We start from the raw sequence: 13,064 nt of genomic DNA, 5'->3' as shown, positions 1-13,064 counted from the left end.
AATTGAAATTTGTCTCCAGTTGATTTTACAATGCTTTAAAGGATTTTGCATTTCACCAAAGTCTGATCCACCTCAACTATATTCAGTCATAAATATGTTCATTGTAGTTGCATTAGCCTGTATGTCCAATTCAAATTGGGAGTTTTAATTCTAATACTTATGTTTAGTTTTCATCTTTGCTTCTTTATTACTAGAAATGCTCATGGAGATTTCATTCAGTATGCATGAAAATATCAAGCTGCAATTACCTTTGTTTTTTGAGATGGCAAATTTGTTGCGCATATTTTACTAAATGAGGGCAAGAAACACTGGATGAAACTCAAAATATATATGTGCCCTCTATATCCCTTGAAGGTGCAAAAAAACCCACTGAAAACATATAACCAAATGTTATTTAATATCTTAAAAAGTAACACAATCCAAAATGGATATTTCACACAACACTACATAAACAACATGTACACAATATTACCATATGAAGGGACTTTCAAATATATAGACTTACAAAAATCCCTGTCCTTTTCTCCTTTAAATTATTATACTAAGCATGACAAGTAATCATCATTTACAATATGGTACACTGACACAATAAAAACCATGTTACAAATGTGCTGTTATAAATCAGTAACATTAGGGAAGACATTTTATGAACTGTAATTATTTCATATGAAATACTATACAATATAAACAGAACATCCATCTTGGATGACCTTTACAGCAACCAGAGACCAAGTAATTTTTAAAATTTATTTTCAGTGCAAACACATTTATACAAGGCAGTCTTGGCTGCAAAACTCCCTTCTAAAATACAGTAAGTCCCACTTGCATTTATTAACTCATTTAAACCTAATGCGACAGTCACATTCAGTCACTCACAGAAAGTTACCTGCAGAATTATGATCCCTTTAAACATAAGTCTCCTCTTTGTATAAAAGTAACATCTGTGCCAATTACTCTAAGAGCCCTGTTCAGACCTTTCATACTTTCACATGGGCATCCTTTGGGTGGCTCTTATCCACTGTACAGCTTGAAGAGTGCATTATACTGAACAGAGATTTGACCTTCCACTGTGCAAAACAGATGGCTGTGCATTAGCATCCAGGTGGGGGAGCAGGAGGCTTGCTGACTGTGCATTTCACTACAGATTTCATATATAGGCATGAGAGAAACACCTGTTTATTCAGACAAAGTCATATTTTCAAATCCAAGTGTGAGTGGCCTTCTGCCTCTTCTACATATTTAACCCAGGGAAAGGAAACAAAAACCCTCAGCTTAGAACAAAGCTTCAATGGAGTTAAGGACTGAGTCTGATCTCAGTGTAAATCAGTAAAGTTATTCCAGATATACACCTGTGTAACTGAAGTAAAATTTGAAATGCTGCTACCAAAAAAATAAATAAATAAATAAATAAAAAATTAAAAGAGGTGATAATCCCATCCTCCTTTCACACCAGTGGCACTTCAATAATTCCAGCTGGGCATGTTGTATATAAACAGGAAATTCTGATGCACGAATAAACTATAGACTAATTAAATTATGTATGTTATTTTGGGAAACATTTAAGTATATATGTTTAAAAGAATTAAGTAAAAAATTGCAGCATTTCTCTTTAAACTATATTGTCTTCTTCAGAGGAGCAGAGAGGATTGTAAACTATGGTGTGACACTAGATTAAAAGAAAACTCTCCACTTACTCAGTATAGCAATTTGAAGCATCACCTTGGGGAAAGCCCTGTAAAATGTATTTGAAAAACAAGTTTTTAGTTAAAATTGACTTTTCTGAAACCACTACTGGCAGCAGCCCTATTGCTGAAATGTGACCATTTTTGGCACTTCCAAAATCAGTCCAGTGCAGGACTATAAAGTAGTTTCTCTTGTACTTTAATAACTGTAACACCTCAGAAGAATATTGTTATAGTGTAAACATTAAGCACTTTGGTTAAATATTAAAACATTAAACCTATTGTCATGACTCAAATGAAATAAAGAAACTGATAATCACGATGTTGACTGTGTGATCTTGGACATGTCACTTTCTATGTTTCAATATGTCAGTGAGTAAAATAGGGGTAATGAAATTCGCTTACCTCACAAGTTTGAGAGGCTTAATTAATAGTTTGCGAAGCGCTTTGAGATCCTCAGGTAAAAGGCATGAAATATAAGTGCAAAATATCATCATAGTATATGATGGGCTCCAAATACTGTTTATAGCCTACTTTTTCAAAAAATAAACTACTACCACCAGCAATAAGGTCGACGTTTTCATCAAAAGCTTTGTTTTCAAATAGATTTTACTGTTTGAATGGGGATGAGAATTACTTTCTACCATGTGGGTGTTTACATTGCTCTGCGGAGTCAAATGGGTACTATTCTCTCTCTTTTTTTAAAATTTATTTCTTTATTTACACAGCAAAATTGGCTCATCTAGCAATTGTATATTCATTTACAGCTGAGTAATGGTATTGGGATTCTGTATGCTTGAATAAATTCAGGTTTTGAACAAACTTCCACTTAATTTCCTTGGTTTTTGAAAATTTTCTAGTTTTAAAAAAGGCAACTTGTAATTGGCTATTACTGTACAGCTAACCCTCTTTTTATTGGAAGTCTACCCAGGCTCTTTGCAGGATGGGCACCTCTATATACACTTGATACTAATCTCAAAAAAGTCAATTAAAGTATCATTAATTTCAATGGAAGCAAGCATCTGAGATGCATGGGATTTGGACAATGAAGTGCGCATCATTTAAATGAGAGCTGGATAGCACATAGCTCCTGCCATTCAAGAGAAGTTCTGATGTGATATGTTGGCATAAGTGAAGGCAGAATAGGGCCCAAAGTGTTTGAAGGTTGGCAAAAAAATACCTGGTGTGTCTTCTGTTAAACTCCAAACACCCAATCACATTTCATATACTGTAGGTGTTAATAATCTGCTAAATTACAACTATCATTTTCAAAGGGGTAGCCCTGTTAGTCTGTATCAGCAAAAGCAACTAAGTCTCTAAGGTGCCACAAGGACTCCTCGCTGTTTAATCATCATTTTGACTTTCTACCAAGTAAAAACTTTAGCAATAATAGCAAGACAATGGAAGGTATTAGGCTTCCGTTCACCATTAACAAAATTATGTGGTCTCATCAAAATCTCAAATTATTAAATTGAAAGCCAAATTTAATACAGTAAAAGGAAATCATGGCAATGAAAACATAATGACTTTGCATGCAAGCTCTGACACACAAGAGAACACCATGACCTAATGATTCAGAAATTTTTTAACCTTGCTTTTTACAAAACCCTTTTTTTAATGTTGCTGCATTTCATCAAATTCATGGAGGTAGTTATATATGTAAAAAAAATTACCAAAAAAGTAACGTTGTATTATAATAATACATATTAAAGTGTGCAAAATGCTGACAGACGTGTTGACCCTTTAAAGTTGACACAACACAGATTCAACCTAATCTAATTCTGTAAACCTTTAAATTGTAAGAAGAATGACAGATAAGCAACCATGTAATACAAGGCTATGATTTCATTGAAGGAGTAAGGTGATACAAAGCACTCAAGCTCCACTCCTGCAGTTTTTTTACCAGAACCTCACAACAGAATTTCTTTATATTCCCCCATTGATTTTTTTAAAAAAAGAATTCTAGATCAGAATGTTTCTACCTGAAACTTCTGTTTACATTCCATATTCTGAGAATCACATTAATACAGGTAGTATGCCATGTTAACATTAATATGACATTTTATGTTGTCTGCCGGTCTATGGGAACTTTCAGAAATCACATACCATACAGTTTTTAAGTAGATACTATGAAATTTCTCTGGAAAGATGTCTTTTGTACAGTCAACTACCTGTATACATTTTAGTAAGTTTATAACGAAGAAAACGTTTTCCCCAAAAAGGTAAAGTTTGTCTTTGCTGTTCACATTTTAATGCTGCAATTTGTACTTTCAGATAATCAGCTATAAGTTAAGATATTGTTCAAACATTTTTATTTACTGAATTGATACATACTACTAACATCAGAGCATATCTCAGAAACAAAAATCACAGTCAGCCACTGTATCATATATAATGACGCCTCACAAAAAAAGACTCGAGTCTGCATGTAATAAGCAATCCTGAAGTTACATATTTAAGCAATAAGATGGGACAGGCAAAATATTATTAGGTCATGATAGCATGGCTTGGAAGGCATGATAAGGCAGGAGGCTAAGAGCCAAGTGACTTCAACCAACCAAGAAGCACAATGATTTCCCTTATGTGCACTGAAAGGTCTTATTGCTCTGATGAAATGGAATTTATGCATTAAAAATAAGAAAACCAGTTAGATGTGTGCAGTATAGACATAGGTTCTGTAGGATATGCCTGACAGAATCAGAAACCAATTGCGTCCAGCGTTAGAAAGCCATTTCGTAAGTATGTAAGCTATATCCAACTGTGTAATATACAGCTGTATCTTTACTAAAGAATTCTGATGACAATACAGAACATGAGTGAGGCTCAAATGGTTTATACAAGTTATACATGTCACTAGAAACTTAAGAAAATGTTGATTTTTAATATGTACTGTTGGGTGTCATACTTGGGTCCCAAGAAAACATCCTTTTAATATGTTCATTTTTCTTCCAGTTCTGATAAAATAGCAAATGTGGGAACTTTTAGAGACAGTTTGCTGCAGTATATGTTTGCATGTGTAACAGAACAGAACTTGGCCCTTTATACCTACAAATTACTTGTGGAATTTGCCTATCTGTAAGAGTTACGCTGGAGTAATCAATTTAGCATAAATTACTTTGGAATAACAATTTAAGGGAGTACAAATAAGATACAACACACCTGCAGAATTAGGATTTCTTGATCAACCATATGAACACATTTAATTTCAACTCATAAGTAATTTAAAAAGCTATTCATGTCCATAAAATGCTGAATTGTAAATAACGCCCATTGACTAAAAGGCCTGAAGTTTATAATTCTCTAAATTTCTCTTTTGATAACTACTACAATGCACGCTATTTTCAACAGCCTAATTTAGGCACTCTACTTAAAAGCTATATAAAATAGAATTATGTCCTTCCATTAGAAAGAAATCAACTCTTCAGGCCATGCTTGTCATTTGTATCACAAAGAACTTCTCTTTTGTTCAAACAAATTTGTTATTCTGATTCTTATATCAACAGCACGTTGGAATATCAGATGTGCCACACCAATGAGATCACCTTCCTTAAACATTTGATTTATACTAAAAAAACCTGTTACGCCTTTTCTGTCACTATTTGCTTTGCCTCAACCATAGTTAGACTTCTCCTCCTTTCACCTGAATTCAAAGGCCTACAACTCTGTTTGCAATTACGGAAGGTTAAGTTTTAGACAAGCATCTCATATACTTTTGAAACAAAAAAATAAAATACAACAATTCCCCCTTACCCACCCCACATACTAAAAACATGACCTCTTTTGACTTGCTTTTATAGATTCTTGCAAAATCGTGTCATGAAAACTCACAGTGAAAATGACTGATATATAAATAATTCACAGATAGAGCTGAGGTCTTTACTAGTCATGTTTGGCTTTGTTGTCCCTCAAGGTGACCTGGCTGTTTATTTTTAGTGGTGGCTCAATTTCTGAAATAAAAGGATCAACTCTGTGGCGGAGTTTAACCCTCACAGGGGGCATCACACATCTGTGGCATTTTTAAATGGAGTTGGCAGCTGCATGGACATTGAAAATGCAGATTACACTTACAGTGTCTAGACTTTCATATATGTGCTCCGTTACAATTAAGGGAAGCAAAGGTATACATATTATCCCTACTGCTATTTTGTTGCTACAGAGCTGCAAATGTGAAAAGCAATACCTTGAAATAAAGATTTCTTTGTTGTCCCTACATAGCAGCACAGTTTAAGTAAACACCAAAACTGTGGATGAGATGCTCGATTTTTTCCAAAGATGTAAACATCAGTCCCAGTGTCATAAACATTGCTGTACAGGATGAAACAGAAGAGCTGAGGCAGAATGACTATCAAACACTAGTAACAGAAGCTTGTAGGCAGTTAGCAGGTTTCTGCAGCTTTTCAGCTTCACTTGTTGGAGGGTCTGCAGTTGCTCGAAAGTTGAACATTGGACCTGCGCCACCATGTGCAGGACTCAGGGCTGGGTTCTGACGTCTGTTACTTTCAACAATACTTGAAGTGTTGGAAGCCAGGCTCTCGCGAGTACTAAAAAGCAAAATAAATTAAATAAACAAAACAAACACACACCGCTACCCCTCATATATCTACCGAAGAGGAAAACTGACTGGGGTGTTTTAAAATGGGTTTCCTGTGTTTGCATGCAGTGTCACACCAATGAACCATATCAGTTTGATTATTCACATGTTGCTCCAAAAGAGATTGCAAATGTACTCACTGGTCAACAGGTCATCGCACAGGTATAGTACTAAACAGACCTGAAGTTGTCCCACAAAGTTTGTGAGTCTGAGCCAATATCAAACATCTGGATTATTCATTCAGGCAAATAACTTCCACGTGAAATAGATCACATTTTTTTCCAGTGAATCACAGAATAGTTTCACTGAATCAGCCGTGTGGGTGAATTGAGCTAGGAGAATTCTCCTCTGGGCAGTGTTTTTATGCCTCCCCATCAGTGTATATATTTGCACACAGAACATTTCTGGTAGTTCTGACAAAACTGAAGATACAATTTTCCATTAAAGCTGTAATACTTCAAATTATGACATTTCTTGGCATTTTTTCTAGCAGCTGGCATCTGAGCCTTGAGATTCTGAATGCCCTCCACTATTAGGACTATCAAGATGCAGGATTGGGTCCTTAAACAGCATTAGTGTCGTAATTTCACTTTATCTAATGTAGAAAGTTCTTTTAATTCAAGTAAATTGTTCATCTGTGGGATGACTGTGCACTCAGCCCTTCTGAAAATTAGGCCATTTAATGAGGTATCTAAATAAGGACATAGAAGCCTAAACTTGGGCCACCAATTTTTGAAAATCTTGGCTATTGTATTTAAAGTCAGTTCTATCCCTCCTCCTCCTCCTTTTATATTATACCTCCTCTTTTATGTTCTACTCGTGAGGACATTTGCATGAAGACAGACTTTATTTTTAATTAATCATTTGCTCCTGCTATTTATTCTCCACCTCCAGCCATAATTCTTTGTTAATGATAATTATTTCTGTGAAGATGAATACAAAACCATATACAGAGGAATTAATTCAAGTGTGGAATAAACAGAAACAGAACTACTAAGAATCACTGATGCCTTGCGGAAAACTTTGAGATATGTTATAATAGGTACATTTCTGCTTACCATTGGCCCTCTTCTGCCTTGAATATTGCCCATTTGCTCGAATGGACAATTTGCATACCACTCAAGGTGCGTATGACAGGCAGAAACACACCCTCTCTCATTTTCTTACGTCTCTTCCTAAACTTTTAGCTGGGGATGGACAGATGACTGAAAAACAGCCTTTGTTTTTACAATTCATGAGTTCCTGCTCTTTATTTCTCACATGAAGTCATATTAGTCAATTTGTAACCATCATTTCCAGATTTTCAATTGTTTTTAATTTTGATGTCACAAACTGACCATGACAAAATCTATATCCTGAGATTGCCGTCATCTTGCAATACAAGCTGTGTGTGCAGATTGATGGCAGGGTTAGGTATAACTCCTGAGGAGGGAAAAGCAGCAGAATTGCATGATCTCTTTTTTTATTTTTTATTTTATTTTTTTTAAAAGGCACCTGGAGCCAACTTGAATAGTTGTATCAGCAAAATGTAATGCAAGTCTGATAGAAGTTTTTCGAATATGGATATGTTCAAGAATTTTACAGATAAAATACCTTCAGTGTCTTTTGACTTTAGAAGGAATTCTTTCATTATCAAGATCCTATTAAAGTGTGTTTTTTCCAATTTGTCATCCTTTTAAAATATAATTTTCCTTTTATGGTGCTGAAATGATAATTTTGGTTACTCAGGTGTACTAAACACTCCTGTTTCCTAGAAAGGAACTCCAAAACCAACTTTTTTTTATTGTAAAGTGCGAAGGTAATAATAGTATTTTAATTAGAATTAAAGGGCCAAATTTACTCTCAACTCTTTACTTTAATGGAGTTACACTGGTTTTGAAATTGACCAGAAGTACCCATTTTAGTTATCTCACAATAAAACTCATTCCTTGGGCACATGAAAGCCCTTGAAATATCCAGAGTACATCCTGACTTAAAAAAAAGCAGCTTCTTGACTGTTGTATGTTACTCTTGACTCATTTTAATGACTCTTGCCAAAAAGAGATGTTAAAAAGTGGGTAAGTGAAGGCAGACAAAGAGACGGATTATACAATAAATCTAATTTTAAAAACTGCTATTTCTAGTTCCCATTTAACTTTATATAAAGCTAGTACAGCAGTACAATTCACTGAACTTATTTGTTCCATTATAAAGCTAGTTAAACTTTACGCTGGATGAACCATAGTTACAGTAAGTATCCATTTCTTTTACCTGTTGTTGCAGCAAACCAAGGTCATAGAATTTTGGAAGATTTAGGAATTGATCCATTTTATTGATCACGTGTTATGCAGATACTTAGCATCTTTCCACTATAACAGCCATGTGGGTATACTTGCATTGTATTCATACAAATTAATCTTTTATTTTTTAAATGGAAGTACACTTCCACTTATTCTTACTGTTGCCCATATAGCACTCTGCACCTCCCACCCAAACAATTAGATCTTATTTGGCATACAGAGCTTTTTCTTTCTCCGGGTTGGTTGCAGATGAGCCAGTTGTTATACTACTGTTTGGCTAGCTGGCAGGATTCACGCATGTGACTGTGTACCTCAAATTTGCAGTTCAGTTAGTTCTATCTGCTTTCATTCTTTGCACTGAAGCTGAAAGCTCTATTTCTTTGAAATGTGATGCAGACATGTATTCCACTTAAGTGTGTGGGCCTCAGCATGTCAGAGCTGGAGAATTTTGCCTAGCAATACATATAGAGGGCAGCGCTTGCACCTTGTGGCTTAGCTCCTCCCCATTCGGTTCCTTCACAGCAAACACCCAGAGACTAGACTCCAGTGCAGAGGGGAAGGAGGGTGGGCCATGAAAAATACTTTGGCATCACTCTCAAAGAACCACAGTTTCTCAAAGAAATTACATCTCAAAGAACCACAGCCATTTCTTCTTCTTCAAGTAGACGAAGCTGTGTATTCCACTTAGGTGACTCACAATCAGTACCCACCCCAGGAGGAGGGGCTCAGAGTCTGCCTATACAAGGATTGCAGGACCACCCTACCAAAACTCTGGAAGATGCTATAATGGCATAATGATTAGTAAATGTATGTGTGAATGACCATGTAGCACCCCTGCAAGTGTCCAATATTGAGACATCATTGAGGAAAGCTACTGATATTGCTTGCACTCTTGTAGAATGAGCTCACCGCAGCTGAGGAGGTGGAGCTGAAGTTATCTCATATGCAGTCTTGATACAGGATGTTATTCATTTAGAGAGAGTCTGTGAAGAGACTGCTTGACCCTTCAAACTATCTGCACACGACACAAATAAGGTGAAGCATGAAACAGTTTAGTCCTGTTCAGATAGATGGCTAGACATCACTTGACACCTAACGAATGGATACTCTGCTTCTCTGGAAATGAATGTGGCTTAGAAAGAACACAGGTAAATATACTCTGTGGTTCAAATGGAACGGAGAAACTACTTTAGACAAAAATTTTGAGTGTGGTAGTAAAATAACTTCGTCCTTAGAGACTTGTATATAAGGGGGCTCTGCCATCAGAGCCAACTCCTCACAGACTCTCCTTGTGGATGTTATTGCTACTAGGAACCAGTGACTCTGGAACTAGGGGGGAGGGGAGCGGTGGGCAGCGTGGCCATAGCCCTCCTACTTTTTGGAAGTGGACAGGCCCAGCCCTCCACTTTTCGCCGGGGCACTCTTCTCCCTGAGGCCCACCCCTGGCCAGGCCAACATGCAGACTGGCCAGGGAGCCCAGGTGCCCACCGTGCGAGAGAATTGAGAGCAGCCCCGGCCTGTGTTCCCTCCCCCCGTGCTCTCCGGCCAGCCCAGGGCAGGTGGAGGTGGAGGGTTTGCAACTCTGTGCTAGCTCATTTCAGCTGCTCGCACGACTCTCCCCAAACCAGCTCCTGCCGGGGGGGGGGGGGAGGAGAGGGAAGCGAGAACCAACCACATGCCTCGGAGCTGCCACCCGGCCATGTAGGAGCCGCACAGGCAGATGAAGGGAGCTGCAGACCATCTACTTGCCCTGGGCAGGGACATGGGTGGGGGGTCTACTCTCAACAGGCCCCCAACACCATGGGCAGATGGAGGGTCTGTTGCAGCTCTCCACAGCTGCCTACGTGGCTCTCATGGTGGCTGGGTTGTGGCTCTGAGGCCATGCACCCTGGCCAGAGCCACACGGGCAGCTGTGGGGAGCCTAGGTCCCTCCAGCTGCCCTTGGTAGAGGAAGCGGGCATGCAGGCAGGGGGCTGCTTTTGCTCCCCTTCCCCCAGGCAAGGGTAAGGTCTTGGGATGGCAGAGGCCTCCCCTCTCTGCCCCCCCATTCTTTTGGGAAGGCTCTGACACCCTTGCTAAGAACACAGTTTCATGACACAAAAGTGGAAGGGACAAGATGCAAGGGATTCAAGTGGAGGTCCCACTAAAGCCACTAGGACTGTATTAAGGTCCCACAGAGGAACCGGCTCTCGGACCGGAGGACGGAGACAAAGAACCGATTTTAAGAATCTTGCTATCATGGCATTAGATAAGACTGATCTTTTCTGAACGAGGCGGGGATGAAATGCTAATATCTCTGCCAGATCCCCTTCCAATGAACTAAGCGCAAGTCCAATGACTGAAAGTGCAGCAAGTATTCCAAGATGTCCTGGATAGAGGCAGCACTGCTTGAATTCTGCAAGCCAATGACCACACCAAAAACCGTTTTCATTTCATTGCATAGGCTATTCTGGTAGAGGGCTTTCTAATGTTGAGTAGGATCTATTATACAGCCACCAAACACTGCTATCCTGCCTCATTTAGCCACGAAGCAACCAGTCTGTGAGATGCAGGGAACTGAGTGTGGGATGCAGTGTGTGACCACGAATTTAAGAGAGTTGGTCAGGATGGAGAGGAAGGGGTATAGGAGGCTGAATTGACAGTGCAAGAAGGTTGGAAAACCAGCAGTCTCAGATGGGCTGGGGCAATGAGAATGAGCTTGGCTCAATCCACTTTCAGATTGAGGCTGACTTGTGGGATGACCTGGGGAAAAACATACAGGACAGCCAACTGCTAGCTGAGAAGGAAAGCGTCAGACAGGAAGCCCAGAATGAGAGCAGAACAGGTGATGTTTCCTGTTGTGTCTCGTAGCAAATAGGTAGATCGTCAGAATGCCCCAAGTTGCAAAGGTGACCTGGAGGATGTTTGTCTTCAGAGACCACTTGTGACACAGGGAAAAATTCCTGCAAAGATGGTTTGCAAGCTGATTTTGGACCCCAGGCACATAACCAGCTATCTGAGTAATGCCTTCCTCAACGCAAAACTGCCACAACCTGATTGCCTCTTGGCAGAGCCTCCTGAAGTGTGTTCCTCTTTGCTTATTCACATAATACAATGTGGTGGTACTGTCGGTAAGTATGTGAACCGCTGAGCACCTGATATGGTCCAGAAAAGTGTGACATGCATTGTAGATAGCTCAATGCTCCAGCACGTTGATACACGAGGGCTCCTGCTATGACCATACACCTTGAACTTTCAGCAACCCTAAATGTACTCTCAAACCCATCAGGAAGGCATCGGAGACCACAGACCTGGTTGGCAAAGGCCAGATGAAGGGAATGCCCTGGCAAACATTCTCTGGAGGCATCCACCACTGCAAGGAGTCCAGGACCAGGTGAAGACGACAGACCAATCTGTCCAGTATGTGACGGGTAGGACGGTAAACCATCCTGAGCCACATTTGGAGGGACCAAAGGCAGGTGCAAAATGGACCACGTGGCCCAAGAACCTCAGGCACATCCAAACTGTAGTGGAAGGCTGACACTGCAGACTGAGGCAAAGGTGGCAAATCACCTGAAAACAGTCAGTCGGAAGACATGCTCTCGAACCGGTAGAATAGGGCCCAGATTTTCTAAGTGGAAACCAAAGTTGACTTCAGTGTTTAGGATGAGACCCAGGCGGCCGAGCAAGCACAGTGTATTGTCAATGTGAGCAAGAACTTCCTCTCTGGATCTGCTGCTCTCTAACTAGTTGCCCAGACCCGGAGAGATGTGGATTCCTTTCTTCCTGAGGAACGCTGTCACGACAACCATGCATTTAGTATAAACCCAAGGGGCAGAAGAGAAGCTGTACAGAAGCACAATATACTGAAAATGGCATTCCACTATGACAACTGAAGGAATTTTCTTTGGCCCAGCAAAACTGCCACATGAAAGTAGGAGTCCTGAAGGTCCAAAGTAACAAACTATTCATTTTGAGACAATATAGGAGGATAGCTGATGAGTGATTATTTGGAATCTCATGTATCTGATTATATTGGTTGAGGTCACTAAGGTCGAGACTGAACCTTACCCTGAAAGTGGTATCGAAGCCAGTGTGCTCCAGAGGACCTTAGCAGGTCCAAGTAGCTCATTGTTAATGGGGAAGGCGACTCTCTGAGGGGCAGATGACCTTGGGATATACACTAACTTGTGAGCGTTCTCATGCAGGAGCTCCACCTGGATATCTAGGAAAGCAGCCACATGCCGCAAGAGGTCCTGGTACACCTTGAAATCCTCTGGTACTGAAGGGGAGAAAGAGACCAGCACTGTGGAATTGTCCAGGGACAAAGATGGAGTTGTTAGCTGTGCCAGACACGGATCCTGCTCCAGAACTGATAGGCCTGGGCGGAATGACTCTGGAAGCTCTGCAAGGGGAAGGCTCACTGGTACCTGGGCTTGTAGAGGATTGATGGTCCCTGTCAGAGACCTGGTTGGCAAGATGAGGGGTGGGACCTATGTGACTGAGGAGCATCCCAAGGAGACCCACTGGCAT

At 39.8% G+C, this 13,064-nt stretch overlaps 1 protein-coding gene across 4 annotated transcripts in view; it reads right to left on the bottom strand.

The window, feature by feature from the left end:
* Positions 1 to 380: 380 nt before the first annotated feature.
* The window catches only part of STOX2 (storkhead box 2), a 106,905-nt gene continuing 94,221 nt past the window's right edge, over positions 381 to 13,064 (bottom strand). For all 4 annotated transcript variants that reach the window (XM_050945317.1, XM_050945319.1, XM_050945318.1 and 1 more), the window contains one exon: positions 381 to 6,223. In XM_050945317.1, coding sequence (XP_050801274.1) covers positions 6,028 to 6,223 — 196 coding nt within the window. In that variant the 3' untranslated portion in view covers positions 381 to 6,027. The remainder of the gene's footprint in view (positions 6,224 to 13,064) is intronic.

This window comes from Gopherus flavomarginatus, chromosome 3 (assembly GCF_025201925.1).
Source record: "Gopherus flavomarginatus isolate rGopFla2 chromosome 3, rGopFla2.mat.asm, whole genome shotgun sequence".
Lineage (NCBI taxonomy): Eukaryota > Metazoa > Chordata > Testudines > Testudinidae > Gopherus > Gopherus flavomarginatus.
This window is presented reverse-complemented; position numbering and strand designations above follow the sequence as displayed.